This window comes from Myotis yumanensis, unplaced genomic scaffold, assembly GCF_028538775.1.
Source record: "Myotis yumanensis isolate MYYU_CA2020_CCGP unplaced genomic scaffold, mMyoYum1.0.hap1 SCAF_4, whole genome shotgun sequence".
Taxonomy (NCBI): domain Eukaryota; kingdom Metazoa; phylum Chordata; class Mammalia; order Chiroptera; family Vespertilionidae; genus Myotis; species Myotis yumanensis.
The window spans coordinates 82,699,339-82,715,421 of record NW_027223755.1 but is presented as its reverse complement, the minus strand read 5'-3'; the positions used below and the strand labels follow the sequence as shown (position 1 = coordinate 82,715,421).

General features: G+C 38.7%; 1 protein-coding gene across 7 annotated transcripts in view; it reads right to left on the bottom strand.

Annotated features, from left to right (window-relative positions):
• Window positions 1–16,083, bottom strand: part of GTF2I (general transcription factor IIi) — a 121,456-nt gene that overhangs the window by 78,212 nt on the left and 27,161 nt on the right. For all 7 annotated transcript variants that reach the window (XM_070412822.1, XM_070412821.1, XM_070412818.1 and 4 more), the window contains 5 exons: window positions 10,141–10,275; window positions 7,696–7,879; window positions 7,490–7,518; window positions 613–667; window positions 115–158 (listed from right to left, as the gene is read on the bottom strand). In XM_070412822.1, coding sequence (XP_070268923.1) covers window positions 115–158; window positions 613–667; window positions 7,490–7,518; window positions 7,696–7,879; window positions 10,141–10,275 — 447 coding nt within the window. The remainder of the gene's footprint in view (window positions 1–114; window positions 159–612; window positions 668–7,489; window positions 7,519–7,695; window positions 7,880–10,140; window positions 10,276–16,083) is intronic.

Here is a 16,083-nt window from a genome sequence, read left to right as displayed (position 1 = left end):
TCTCTCTTCTTCTCTGAAATCAATAAAAATATATTTTAAAAAATTAAAATTAAATAAAAACCTACCACTATTAAGAGAAAAAAAGAAAATAAAAATAAAAGAACTAGTACATACCAGAATCTTCTGTGGGTTCAGTTTTCACTTTGATGGGGCCACAACTGAAAGGAAAAGGAAACCCTGATGAAGCTATAACTGGTGAGGGCCACTCACACAGCATTCAAATGCACTGAATCTCTGTATAAAATCACCCACCTGACCAAGCTGAAAAAAAAAGGCTCAACTTTAAAATTTACATTTTTATTTCTTGCATAAACATGACTTGTCAACTGAATTTAGTATTTTAATACCAATCGAATTTTTTTGGGGGGGGTAATTAAAAAAATATGGAGTAGCAATTAACTTTCAAATTCTACTTTACTATAAGGCCTTACTATCACATCAGTTTCCCCCAGTTACTACTGTCATTCAGAACTAGTAAGTCAAAAGCTGCTATTTTCACAGGATTCCCAAATGATTCAACTACGTATTAAACTTTAAGATGTGTGACATGGGCCTTTTTAATATTCTAATACCTCATTAATCTAAAAACTAAAACTTGGTGAAATGTTTTACCTTCCACTTGGAGATAGCATTGACCTTTCAGCATCTGTTCCCATCACTCGACCACCTATATATACAAAAAAAAAATTAGATTTAGGTTCTTCCAACACTTTAAATATGACTAATATTCCCAAAGGACCTAAATATAGAATGCAGTGGGAAAGGGCGAGTTCACAGCTCTGGGTCATACTAGACTGAATATTGCTTTAGCTTATAGAAGTGTCCTTTGTTCTCCTTTATAAGGAAGATAATTAGAGATGACAATCATCTAACAGTTTTTATCCCCTCACCCACAGCAGCCTCCCTTTAATAAAAATAATCTTATTTTTATCAATGAATGAAACAAATACAGCAATATACTATTACTCTAATAATGAGAATAAGACTCTACTGATGTATAAAAGATAAAGATTTCTATTAAGTGTAGATCTGGCTCTGAAGAACTGAAAAACAGGGACTGCTGACAAGTACATGGTTTCTTTTAAGAGTGATGAAGATGTTCTTATTTTCTATAGCAGTGATAGTTGTACATCTTGTAAATATACTAAAACTCAATGAATTGTACATTTTAACACTGTGAACTTTAAGTTTTAAAAAAAAAATGAAAAAGACTGACTTCTTCAAATACTGATGAAAATGTAGCCTTATATACTGCTAGTGAGAATGAAACAAATTATGCAAAAAAAAGTCTGGCAGTTTCTTAAAAAGTTTAATGTAAAACTACCACATGAGCTAAGCATTCAAACATTATATATTTACCAAAGAGAACGAAAATGTATGTATGCCCAGGATGGCAGCGTCGATAAATGCTGGTACTTGCCACCTCTTACAACTACATCAAAATTACAACTAAAATACAGAACCACCATCATTCAGAACTGGCTGAATGTCCTACAACTAGAGAAGTAAAGAAAGTACATCAAGACATATCATAATTAAAATGCCAAGGTTTAAAGACAAAGAGAGAATAAAAGCAGGTAGTGACTTACAGCGGAGAGCCCATAAGACTGTCAGCTGATTTCTCAACAGAAACTTTGTAGGCCAGAAGGGAGTGGCAAGAAATATTCAAAGTAATGAATAACAAAGACATACATTGAAGATTACTCTATCCAGCAAATCTATCATTTAGAATTAAAAGTCAGGTAAAAACAAGAAAAAGCTAAAAAAGAGTTCATCATCACCAAACCAGTAATACAGGAAATGAAGGAAAGAGGAAGAGAAAAAATAAAAACTAGGAACAATAAAATGGCAATAAATACATATCTATCAACAGTTGAATCTAAAAATCAAAGTAAATGAACAAGAAATCTAATGAACAAAAGAAACTGATGAATAAAATAGAATCAGAGGCATGAAAACATGGAACAAACTGACAAATCTCAGGGGAAAGGTGGGGGCAGGAAGAGATTAACCAAAAATCTTATATGCATATATGCATTACCTGTGGATACAGACAATAGGGTGGTGAAGGCCTGGGTTCGGGTGGGAACATGGTAGAGTGGGGTAAGAGGGAAGGGAAAGGAAAAAGGAACATCTGTAATACCCTCAACAATATTATTTTAATTACATTGGGGGGGGGGGAATATGAATATATATATATATATATATATATATATATATATATATATATCTCCTATATAATAAAGGGCTAATATGCAAATTGACCACATGGGGAATGACTGGTTGCTATGATGCACAATGACCAACAGGGGGCAAACGTTCAATGCAGGAGCTGCCCCCTGGTGGTCAGCGCATAGCGGCGCAGGTGGGAGCAGCCTCCACAGCGGCGCTAAGAATGTCTGACTGACTGTCCATCAGTCGGACATCCCTCCCACCCCCCAGGGCAGTGGTCGGCAAACCGCGGCTCGCGAGCCACATGCGGCTCTTTGGCCCCTTGAGTGTGGCTCTTCCACAAAATACCACATGTGGGTGCGCACGTACAGTGCGATTGAAACTACTTGGCCCATGCGCAGAAGTCGGTTTTCGGCCTAGGCAAGTCTATTTTGAAGAAGTGGCGTTAGAAGAAGTGGTGGGTGTCGGTCAGTCGGGCGACGGGAGACGCGGCGTAGGCAGGCTGCGGGATATGCAGCATGGGGGAGGTGCGCACGATTCATGCTCGAGTTGAGTGAGCCAGTCAGTCAGCAGTCTCATTGTGCAGTGGTTAGAGCTAGTCGCATCTGCAACTCGCGCACGGGTGACAAAAGATATACAAGACGAGTGTGGATGGGAGAGTTGGAAGGGGTCGACCTCAGCGAACGCACCTCAATCAGATTGAGGATGTTTTTAGCAAAGGCCAGCTTAGGAGTACCCTAATTAAGTTAATAACAATGTACCTACCTATATAGTTTAAGTTTAAAAACTTTGGCTCTCAAAAGAAATTTCAATCATTGTACTGTTGATATTTGGCTCTGTTGAATAATGCCCCAGGGCTCCAGTACTACAAGAGGGTGCAGGCTGGGGGCTGAGGGACGACCCCCCCGCCCCCCCCCCCCCCCCCCCCAGTGCACGATTCTCATGCACCGGGCCTCTAGATATAGAGATAGATAGAGATATATATAGATAGATAGATAGATAGATAGATAGATAGATAGATAGATAGATGGATGATAGATAGATATATTTCCACATGAATATCTGAAATCAAATATTCATAGCACTTTCTTTATAATAGCTAAGTAATGAAACTCAAATTTTCATGAACAGGTGAATAAGTAAACAGATTGTAGTGTATATACAATGGAATACTACTCAGCAATAGAAAAATAATAACTATTGATACATTAAACAACCTGGATAAATCTCAAAATAAGAAATCAAACAAGAAAAGAGTACATACTATATGACTCCATTTATATTAAAATATCTAGAAAATGCAAACAAATCTAGAATTTCCGCACAGTGGTTGCCTGGGGACAAGGGTAGGAGCAGATGGAGGAATTACTAAGGGGTGTAAGAAAACTTTGGGATGAAAGGTATGTTCACTATCTTGATTGTAGTGATAGTTTCACAGTGTCAAAACTTATCAAGCTGTACACTTTAAATGTGTGTGGCTTATTGGACATAAATTATATTAAAGTAGAAAATATAATCCCATTACAATCACAACTTTTTTTTTAAATCCTCACCCAAGGATATTTTTTTGCCATTGATTTTTAGGGAGAGCAGAAGGGAGGGAGGGAAAAGAAGGAGGGAGAAAGAAAGAGTGAGAGAAACAAACATTGATGTGAGAGAGACACATCTAGTGGTTGCCTCCCACACGAGCCCCAACCAGGGCTGGGGAGCGAATCTGCAACCCAGGTACGTGCCCTTGACCGGGAATCAAACCCAAGACCCTTCAGTGCACAGGCCAACCTTCTAACCACTGAACAATACCAATCGCAACTTTTCAATTACTTTGACAGTTGGTATGGCAAAGAAGCCGAACCATACAGACCCATCCACTCGGACTACTCATTATAAAACACCTTATAGAAATAATCTTTAATTAATGACCAGGCCCCAACGTTTCAAAACAAGTTTCTAGAATAAAAAATTTCACAGAATACAAATGGCAGACTAAGGCTAACCTAGAAAACTTAAAGGAAAAAAAATACTGATGATGAAAACATCTGAATTTTAATTTTAAACGTGACAAAGAAAACTTTTCTTTCTCAGTCTTAAAAAAAGTCACATACAAAAAAACAACAACTACATCATCATGGTGAAAGCCTGAATGTATTCCAGCCAGTATCTAGGACAAGGCAAAATATTGTATTGGCTATTCTAGCCCAAGCAACAGAATTAAAAAATAAAAAGTATTCAGATTAACCAAAGAACTTATATGCATAACCCATGGACACAGACAATAGTGTGGTGAAGGCCTGGGGGGAAGGGAGGATAGGGACTGGGAGGGAGGGGGTCAACGGAGGAAAAAAAGGAACACTGCAATAATTTCAATATTAAAGATAAATTATTTTTTAAAAACATGCAGATTGCAAATAAATAAACTGTCTTGAGTCACATATAGTACGATTCACCATGTAGAAAGTCCAGAAATAAACAGTTATGGTCAACTAACTTTTACCAAAGATGCCAAAGCAATTCTGGAGGAAAGGATAGTCTTTTTAGCAAATTACGCTAGCACAATTGAAATATGAATGTATACCCTTACCAGGTACCATATAACAAAATTATCCCAAAACTAAAAGGAGATCTAAATGTAAGAACTAAAGCTATAAAACTTAACAGAAGAAAACATAAGAAATCTCCATGACCTTGGTTTAGGCAACAGTTTCTTAGATATTGATGTCAAAAGCACAAGTGATATAAGAGTAAAATGAACTTCATAAAAATTAATAACTTTTCTTCCTCAAAGAACATTATCAAGCAAGTAAAACGGCAACTTGTAGAATTAGAGAAAATATTTATAGGAAGAATATATAAAGAACTCTTACAATTCAATAATAAAAATACAAATAAACCAATTAAAACATGGAGAAAGAATATAAATAGACATTTCTCCAAAGAATATACATACATGGCCAATAAGCACGTGAAAAGATACTCAACTTTAGTAATTAGGGCTACACAAACCAAAACCACAATGAAATACCATTTCACACCCATGAGGATGGCAAAAACCAAAGGAATGTAGAGAAACTTCAACCCTCAAATGATGCTAGTAAGAACATAAAGAGGTACAGTCACTGTGGAAAACAGTTTAGCAGTTTCTTAGTTAAATGAAAAAATTACACTATGACCCAGCACTTCTACTCCTAAGTATACATATCCAAGAGAAATTCAAGTACACATGCAGATAAAAACTTGTTTAATTACATGAATAGTATTATCCTATATAATAAAAGCATAGTATGCAAATTGTCCCCTCGACCTGGAGTTGGTCCAGGAGTTTGACCAGGGGGCGGAGCCGGCCAGGGGAAGGGAGGGAGGCCCCGGCTGGTGGTGGCAGTGGCAGGCAGCCAGGGGAAGGGAGTACCCAGCTGGCAGCCGCTCAGGACCATACCAGTGCACGAATTTTGTGCACTGGGACTCTAGTTGTTAATAATAGCTAAGTGGGAAAAATTTAAATGTCTACCAATTGATGAATGGATAAATGGGTGGTATATTTATATGCTGGAATCTTATATAATAAAGAGCTAATATGCTAATTAGATCGAACAGCCAAACAACTGTTCAGAGGACCATCTGGAAGACCTTCTGGACGAAGCCGGGGCTGCGAGGGCCGGATGGGGCTGTGAGGGGCTGCAAGGGCTGGCCAAGGCAGCTGGGGCTGCGAGGGCTGAGCCCCTTGCATGAATTTTGTGCACTGGACCTCTAGTACTTAATATTCAGCAATAAAAAGGAAAGAACTATTTGATATACCCAACAACCTGGATGAATTGCTAATGAATTAATTATGTTGGGTGAAAAAGCCAATTTCTAAAGGAAACATACTGCCCTAGCTGCTTTGGCTCAGTGGATAGAGTGTCAGTCTGGGGATTGAATGGTTCTGGGTTTGATTCCAATTAAGGGCACATGCCTAGTTGTGGGCTCGATCCCCAGGAGGGGGCATGCAGGAGGCAGCCAGCCGATCAATGATTCTCATCATTGATGTTTCTATCTCTCCCTCTTCCTTCCTCTCTGAAATCAATAGTAAAAATATATTTTTTAACAAAAGGAAACATTGTATATTTCATTTATATAACATTCATGAAATAAGAGATGGGATGATGAAAATATTCTAAAATTAGATTGTGACAATGGTTAGAAATCTCTTTTTTTAACTTTTTTAATTGTACATTTTCCAAAATTCATTGAATTATGTACTTAAAACAGGTGAATTTTTTGGCATGTCAATTATACCTCAATAAAGCTTCTAAAAAGATAATCTTTTCATCATGGTGAAAACAAAATAAAGATTATTTAAGAGAAAACAAAATATGTTTGGGTATCTATACATTATTGTCCTTTCATCCTTACATCAGTAAGAAGTTGTCAATAATAATGGTTATTTCCTTTCAAAAGTCTCAAATAAGCCTGGCTCCAGAGAATGTCAGTCTTCTAAATATCACTTTTCCCTTCAAATGGAATGGCTGGACTTCCACTCCCCCCCACCCTCCCCGCCCCCCGCCCAAAAAAAAAAGCCATCCTCATTTCTTCAAGAGCCTATCTTTTCTTTCTCTCTCTCTCTCTCTCTCTCTCTCTTGTTTATTGATTTTGAGAGAGAGAGAGAGAGAGGAAAGACACATCAATGTAAAAGCCTAACGTTGATTGGCATCAAACTAGGAGCCTTTAAGTGCCTGCAGAGAATACCCCCCAACTAACTGAGCCACAACAGCCAGGGTTTGAAGGGCCCCTCTTAATGCCCTTTCTCATGAAAGCCTTCTGGGGCTATGAAAGAATCCTTTCTCCAACACACTTCCACAGTACCTTCTCTAACCATTCCTGTGGTGTGTACCTTATGTTCTTGCTATGATGACTTTATGGACTTTTTATCTTTTCCATTAGACTACCAGACCTTAAAAGCTTTAACGCTTACACAGAGTTGTGTATTCCCTCCCCATCCAATATTGTGCCTAATAATTCCATGCCTGGTCTATAAACATTAGGTAAATTAAATCATACTCATAATTCTTAGAAATGAGGGCACATGCCAGTATATGATCTTATATATTACAAACATAAAACCTTGAATACACATCATAAAGCAAGAAGCAGAACTGAATCAATTCTACTTTTTCAGCTCAAAGACTTTTCACTGGTTTATATAAATATCAGAATACCCCACTCCAAAATGTCTTACATCATATTCTCAAACAAAGTAAAAGAGAAATCATTATAAGGTATTAAATTTGGCAAAAACAGGTTTAGGAACCCATCCAGCTATTGGGTAAGTAAAGCAATCACTTACCTAGGTGCTTCTTTGGCTCTAGGAAAGGTCTGCATTAAAACAAAACAAAAAAAATGATAGATGAATACACAAACAAAAATTATTGTGAAGCATAAATTTAAATGACTTCTACAGTAAACATGAACTGTTAAAATATATTAAAATAAGCTGAATATTCCATTTTATATAAATAAACTGTTGGTGGGCAAGGGAGAATAGTACTTTACCTCTTAATGGTAAATGAAATCCCTGCTTTGTTCTCCAAAATCCATTTCAGAGTTGCAAGATCATAGTTCTCAGGGTGTTTAAAGGCAACTCCTTCTGGAAGCCCCTGCACTACCACAGCCGACTGATCTCGCAGCATCTTCTCGTATGGAACAGGCACCACTGTTGATTTTCCTAAAGCTTTCCCTGGGGTGAGGGACAGTGGTGAGGTGAGAGGGAAAGAAGATAAAAATCATTAAATGTTAAGATATAAATAACTAAACCATCAGTTTATCTTGACTCAATAAATGGCATTCATGCTATCTTGTAATACCTGATTTCCAAACTACTTTGAAAAACTATAGGGCTCTACTCTCTTTTTTTTTATATATATATATTTTATTGATTTTTTACAGAGAGGAAGGGAGAGAGATAGAGAGTTAGAAACATCGATGAGAGAGAAACATCGATCAGCTGCCTCCTGCCTCCTGCACATCTACTGGGGATGTGCCCGCAACTGAGGTACATGCCCTTGACCGGAATCGAACCTGGGACCTTTCAGTCCGCAGGCCAATGCTCTATCCACTGAGCCAAACCGGTTTCGGCTCTGCTCTCTTGTTAGCAGAAATTCTAAACCTGAAAGAAATCCAAAGGGCCAAAATGAAAGTACATAAGATATTTATATAAAACCTACACAGCCAAAACCGGTTTGGCTCAGTGGATAGAGCGTCGGCCTGCGGACTGAAGGGTCCCGGGTTCGATTCCGGTCAAGGGCATGTACTTGGGTTGCGGGCACATCCCCAGTGGGAGATGTGCAGGAGGCAGCTGAATCGATGTTTCTCTCTCATCGATGTTTCTAGCTCTCTATCTCTCTCTCTTCCTCTCTGTAAAAAATCAATAAAATATATTTAAAAAAATAAAAAAATAAAAAAATAAAACCTACACAAAAGGATAGGAACAATCAATGGCTGATTTCTTGCATTATTCTCTTTCTTCACAATAGCCTCACTCTGGCATAACACAATCTTTCCATATCAATTCAGCCCCAGAACATGGAAGTTCAACAAATACAACTGTTACCATAAACTAGGCAATTTGGGGCTAATATTCTTACTGAAAATTTATTAGATGAACACAACGTACGTTTACTAATGAACTGTATTCTGTCAGGCTGCCAGTGAGTACAAGGCAGTGAGTCCATAAATCAGTGGTTCTCAACCTTCTGGCCCTTTAAATATAGTTCCTCATGTTGTGACCCAACCATAAAATTATTTTCATTGCTACTTCATAACTGTAATGTTGCTACTGTTATGAATCGTAATGTAAATATCTGACATGCAGGATGGTCTTAGGCGACCCCTGTGAAAGGGTCGTTCGACCGCCAAAGGGGTCGCAACCCACCGATTGAGAACCACTGCCATAGATGATAGAAACTCCATTACACAGAGTAGAATTTTACATAAAATCCAGTATAACCTATATATTCGCCCTCTGCCCATTTTTGTTTTCTTAGAAGAGCTTTGTTTATCACATAATTGGATTAACAAAAGGTGGTTTTTCAGGAAATTGGCGCCCATGTCAAAAATAAACAATTCTCGCCGAAACCAGTTTGGCTCAGTGGATAGAGCGTCGGCCTGCGGACTGAAAGGTCCCGGGTTTGATTCTGGTCAAGGGCATGTACCTGGGTTGCAGGCACATCCCCAGTGGGAGATGTGCAGGAGGCAGCTGATCGATGTTTCTCTCTCCTCAATGTTTCTAACTCTCTATCTCTCTCTCTTCCTCTCTGTAAAAAATCAATAAAATATATTTTAAAAAAAAAATAAAATAAAATAAAATAAATAAACAATTCTCGAAACATTATAGACTGATGAACAAAAATGGATACAGAGGCAGAGCAGCAGTGAGCAGAATGTCACACTACAGTGGGAACCCTGGGGAGGGTTGGGGGCGTAGGAGATCAACCGAAAGACTTACATGCATGCATATGAGAATAACTAATGGACACAAGACATTCGGGGGGTGGGGGAAGCCGGGGGAATGTCAAGGGGGAGAAAAAAGGAGACATGTGTAATACTCTTTGTAATACTTTAAGAAATAAAAAAATAAAAAATAAAAGTAAACAATTCTCTTTGGATGATTATGATGTGCTCATGCAGGTTCTCTGATGGGGGATAGTGATAGTACACAGCTATGCATGTGTGAGGGCAAGGGGTATATGAGAAATCTCTGTGCCTGCCTCTTAATTTGGATATAAATCTAAACCTGCTCTTAAAAAAAAAAAAAGCGCAGCTCTAATAGCTATATTTATTTCTGAGTTCTTTCAAACTGAAAATAGAAAATAAGGCTGATCCTAATGTTAATCCAATATTTAGAAATTCATTCATTCAATTTGTGAAAGTGTATTGTATGTTCTTAGAAAACTCAATTAAATAATGTATCTTTTAGAAAATTCAAGTGTATAACCTCACCATAGCAAAAGCAGAAATAGTCCTCAACTGTTTTTCTCAGCGTTTCAATCTCTACAGCATCTACATTCATCCGATTTGCCTGGGTTGTAGATTTCATTTTATGCATCTCTGCAGCCTTTTCTTCTTCTTCAACACCTGTAAAATAATTAATGATATACAAGGGCCTGTATCCATTACTTTAATATCTTGCTTTTAGTAAGAATATTTTTCCTATATTCTAACATTAATTATGTATTACATAAAGACAGGGAAAAAAGGGGAAGAAAGGAATCTTTAAAAATAAAAAGCTGCCCAGCCAGTGTGGTTCAGTGGTTGAACATCAACATATGAACCAGAAGGTCATGGTTCGATTCCTGGTCAGGGCACATGCCCACGATGCGGGCTCAATCCCCAGTGTGGGACTTGCTGGAGGCAGCCAATCAATGATTCTCTCTCATCATTGATGTTTCTCTCTCTCCCTTTCCCTTCATCTCTGAAATCAATAAACATATATTTTTAAAAAACTAGGCCCTAAGAGGTTTGGCTCACTGGTAGAGCATTGGCTTGCAGACTGAAGAGTCTCTGGTTCAATTCCCAGTCAAGGGCACGTATCTCAGTTGCAGCTTCAATCCCTGGACCCAGTCAGGACCATGTGGGAGGCAACCAATCAATGTGTGTCTCACATTGATGTTTCTCTCTATCTCTCCCCTTCTCTTCCACTCTCTAAAAATCAATGGGAAAATATCCTTGGGTGAGGATTAACATACATACATATATACATACATAAATAAAAGCTAGCCTCCCATGCACCAAGAGGTCATCAGTTCAATTCCCCATCAGGGCATATGCCCAGGTTGCAGGCTCGATTTCCAGTATGGGGTGTGTAGGAGGTAGCTGATCCATGGTTCTCTCTCATTGATATTTCTCCCTCTCCCTCCCTTTCTCTCTCTATTAATAAAGAAAAAAGGATCTTTAAAAGAAAATATGAATACTAATAGGGAGGGACTACTATTTACAACTGAGGACAATTCTCCTAATTCTTAGTTCTAACCACTGGAGAACCACATAAGCAAGGCAATAAAGGAAACAAGAATATAAATACAGCTGCCAGTGGAATTATGGTATTCATGGGACAGATGGCAGCTGATATAAACATAATCAAAGCAACATTAGTATAAATTTAAATACACAAACATAATCATATTCTTAAAAATTATCAAAATGAGTCCTAGCTGATTTGGCTCAGTGGTTGGATTGTTGGCCCTTAGCCTGAAGGGTCTCGGGTTTGATTACAGTCAAGGGCACATACCCTGGCCCTGGTTGGGGTGCATGCAGGTTCGATCCCTGGCCCTGGTCGGGGTGCATGCAAGAGGGAACCAGTCATGTTTCTTTCTCTGTGCCTCTCTCCCTCTCTTACACTCTCTCTAGAAATCAATGGAAAAAATATCCTCGGTCCAACCTGCATTGACCTATGAAACAGGACGTCACAGTTCGATTATCGGTCAAGGCACATGCCCGGGTTGCAGGCTCGATCCCCAGTGTGGGGCATGCAGGAGGCAGCTGGTCAATGATTCTCTCTTATCAATGATACTTCTATCTCTGTCTCCCTCTCCCTTCCTCTTTGAAATCAATATCCTATATAGTAAAAGACTAATATGCAAATTGACCAAACAGCTGAACGACTGGTCGCTATGATGCACACTGACCACCAGGGGGCAGGCATTCAATGCAGGAGCTGCCTCCTGATGATCAGTGCACTCCCACAGTGGGAGCACCACTCAGCCAGAAGCCCTAGGCTGGGCTCATGGCTGGCAAGCGCAGCAGCGGTGGCATGAGCCTCTCCCGCCTCCACGGCAGCGCTAAGAATGTCCGACTGCCGGCTTAGGCCCGCCCCCATGGGGAGCGGGCCTAAGCTGTCAGTCAGACATCCCCCCACGGCCTCCTAGACTGCGAGAGGGTGCAGGCTGGATTGAGGGACCCCCCCCACCCACCCACGGAGTGCACGTATGTCGCGCACTGGGCCTCTAGTATATGTATGTGTGTGTGTGTGTGTGTGTGTGTGTGTGTGTGTGTGTGTTGTGTGTATTTTTTTTAATCCTTACTCAAGGATATTTTTCCCATTGATTTTTAGGGAGAGTGGAAGAGAGAGGGAAAGACAGAAACATCGATGTGAGAGAAACACATAGACTGGTTGCCTCCTACACAAGCCCTGACCAGGCTTCGGTCCCGAGGAGAAGCCTGCAACCAAGGTACGTGTCTTTGACCAGAACTGAACCCGGGACCCTTTGGTCTGCAGGCAGACGCTCTATCCACTGAACCAAACCAGCTAGGGCAATAAAAATATTTTCTTTTTTTTAAAAAAAATATGATCAGTTGAGGATTAACAACAGAAAATTTTTTTCTCAAAAATGATTTTTTTTCTCAAAATGATACTAAATAAAAAAATAAAAAATAGATTACTGGAAAGCTGGAATTACAACTGAAATACAGAAAGGCTTCCTGAATAATCAATGAAAAACACACAGGAGAGAACCCGGATACCCAAGGACCAAAGGTGGAGACGGCATAGAGACTGGGAGGAGAAGCGGAGGCACGAAAGGGCTGGAGGGGCACCCACAGACAGCAACTGAAGTTCCAGAGAGATGTCTCAGCTGTCCGAGGCTTCCACTGAGAACCCTGGGATCTATCCCGAAGCTGAGAGCACCAAACTGAGGAGGGTACCCACATAACATCTGGCTATGAAAAGCAGTGGGGTGCTGTCTGCCAGGGAGTGGCAGCTGAAAGTTTGGGCACCCTCTTAAAGGGCCAACACACAAAAATTCCCTGTGGAGCCACCTACCTTGTGCTCTGGCAGAGGGAGAGTGAAGTGGACTGGAGCTGTGAGAGCAGAACCCAGGATTGGGGACTCGGGGATAGAGCTCAGAAAGCAGACACCCCAAGTTTCCTGGACTGAGTCATTCCCTCACACAGCAGAGGACATCTTTCCCACATAGACATCTGCCTTGCCTGAGGGGGAAGACAGTCAACACACCCTATTGGAAAACACCTTGCCCTGAGGCCACTTAAGAGATTAAAAGTAACAATTAGCCTCCAGACAGAAACAACTGCCCCACCCTGTTGAAAAAACTCATGCCACACCTGAGGATGACTGGCTGGGGGCAATTCAAGTCGGAATCCTAGAAGTCCGTAGACAGAAGCAGTCTCTGGGGGTTTTGAGTCTTTCCCTGATCCAATTAGTCAGAAACAGCCTTTAACACTGTCCTGCACTAGACACAGTGGTTCTCAACCTCTGGTCACGAACAATGAAAATACTTCCTGTATATCAGATATTTACATTACGATTCATAACAGTAGCAAAATTACAGTTATGAAGTAGCAACGAAAATAATTTTATGGTTGGGGTTCACCACAACATGAGGAACTGTATTAAAGGGTCACGGCATTAGGAAGGTTGAGAACCACTGTGTGACTTGAGAGGTGTAGAGGAACTACCTAAAACAGTCACAAACTCAAACAGACAACCAAAATGAGGAAACAAACCCCAAATCAAAGAACTAGCGAATTCTCCAGAAGAGATAAATAAAGCAGAGATAAGAAATTTATCTGAAACAGAGTTCAGAGTAATGATGTTAAAAACGCTCAACAGCATGAAAAAAAGATATAGGAACTATGAAAAAAGAACAGTCTGAGATAAAGAATGACATAACACATATAAAGAACACATTGGGAGGAATGCACAGCAGATTAGGGGAAGCTGAGGATCGAATCAGTGAATGAGAAGACAGAGTTGAAAATATCACTCAGAGAACCAAAAAGAAAAAACAATTAAAAAACAGGAGGACAGCTTAAGGGAACTGTGGGACAATGTGAAACGTAACAATATTAGAATAAGAGGTGTGCCAGAAGAAGTAGAAAGGGAGAAAGGAATAGAGAAGGTGTTTGAAGAAATAATGGTAGAAAACTTCCCTTACCTGGTAAAGGAAAAAGTCACACAAGTTCAGGAGGCACAGAGAACCCCAAACAAGAAGAACCTAAACAGACCCACGCCCAGACACATCATAATTAAAATGCCAAAAATTAAAAACAAAGAGAGAATCTTAAAGGCAGCAAGAGAAAAGAAAAATGTTACCTACAAAGGAGTTCCCATAAGGCTGACACTGATTTCTCATCAGAAACTCTACAGGCCAGAAGGGAATGGCATCAAGTACTCAAAGGTAATGGAAAGCATGGATCTGAGACCAAGATTACTCTATCCAGCAAGGCTATCCGTCAAAATAGACAGTCAAATAAACAGTTTCCCAGACAAAAAAAAAAGGCTAAAGGAGTTCATCACCACCAAGCCAGCATTACAAGAAATGCTAAAGGGATTGCTGAGAAGTAGAAACAGAGACAGAAACCTAGCCATACAGAATTAAAATGGCTATAAATAAGTTCATCTCAATAATAACCCTAAATATAAATGGATTAAATGCTCCAATCAAAAGGTGTAGGGTAGCTGAATGGATATAAAAACATGACCCAACTATATGCTGTCTGTAAGAGACCCACCTCAAAACAAAAGACACACACAGGATGAAAGTGAAGGGATGGAAAAATTTTTCCATGCAAATGGAAAAGAAAAAAAAAGCTGGAGTAGCAATACTCATATCTGACAAAATAGACTTTAAAAGCATCATGCTAAGCGAAATAAGCAAGTCGGAGAAAGATAAAATATCATATGATCTGACTCATTTGTGGAATATAATGAACAACACAAACTGATGAACAAAAATAGAGCCGGGGGTGGGGGGGAAAATATTCTAGAATATCATAGAAGTAATCCTTTTATTTGCAGATTTTTAATATTTCCTACAACTTTTGTGATATCATACTATGTTAGTACAGTTTTGGTAATAATAATATACTTAAAATCCTTTTATTCTTGAAATATTAATGTTTAGTCCATGTAATATTATTGTATGTAAGATCATTTTTCTTGAATAACTGGTGTTTATTGCATGTAACATCATATTTAAAATCATTTTTCTTGAGATATTAATGTTTATTGCATGAACCATTATTATATTTAAGATCGTTTTCCTTGAAATATTAAGGCTTATTGCAGGTAACATTATATTTTAAATCATTTTTCTTGAAATAAAAAAAAAAAACAGGAAAAAACATGTAAAACTCTGATTTTTATATAGCTGAAGTCAGCAAAATATCAAAGACAACTAAATTCAGTTGTTATTATTGCACATCTGGATGTTATAATGATGGATTAGTTATGTTTGGAAGAGTAATAAAATAAAAACATATGTAATTTATAAATTATCACGTTTATTCCATAGTTTCTTTTTCTTGCTTTCATTTCAGCAGAATTATGAGTTATATTGTTGTAATGAACATTATCACAAAATTTGTATTCTGTTAGCAGTGTTGCCAAATTACACCACTATTCTTGAGTCATTGAAAAAAAAAATTACTACCATTAAATTTAAATGATCATAGCTGGGTAGGGAGGAAGGCATATAGCGAAGGGGAAAAGATACATTTTTTTAAAAAGGACTAAAAACACAAGAAATGAAATTAATGAATTAAGAAACCTAATCTAAGTTGATAATAGAAATTTAAATTTGGATCTTAAAAACATATATCTTAGATGCCAATATAGATAGATATACCAACCATTGTTGTTTTCTTTCTGTGTTTAAAAAAAAATGCTATATCACAGAATTAATATAAAATCTATGGACAGTGCTAGGTTAAACACAGATACAAAATTGTCATACTGTAAAAGGCCATAGGTATAAATACCCTACAGTGAATTTCTCTACTGCACTGGTTCCAGTGTCAAGTAAGTTTACCAACTGGATGAACTCCCAATTGGAGGATCACAGAACTCAATGAAGACTGACAAGTTGATTCCATTGAGGGAGTTGAGGTGACCTGTTTAACTTTCCATCATGCTTAGAAAAAATTAAT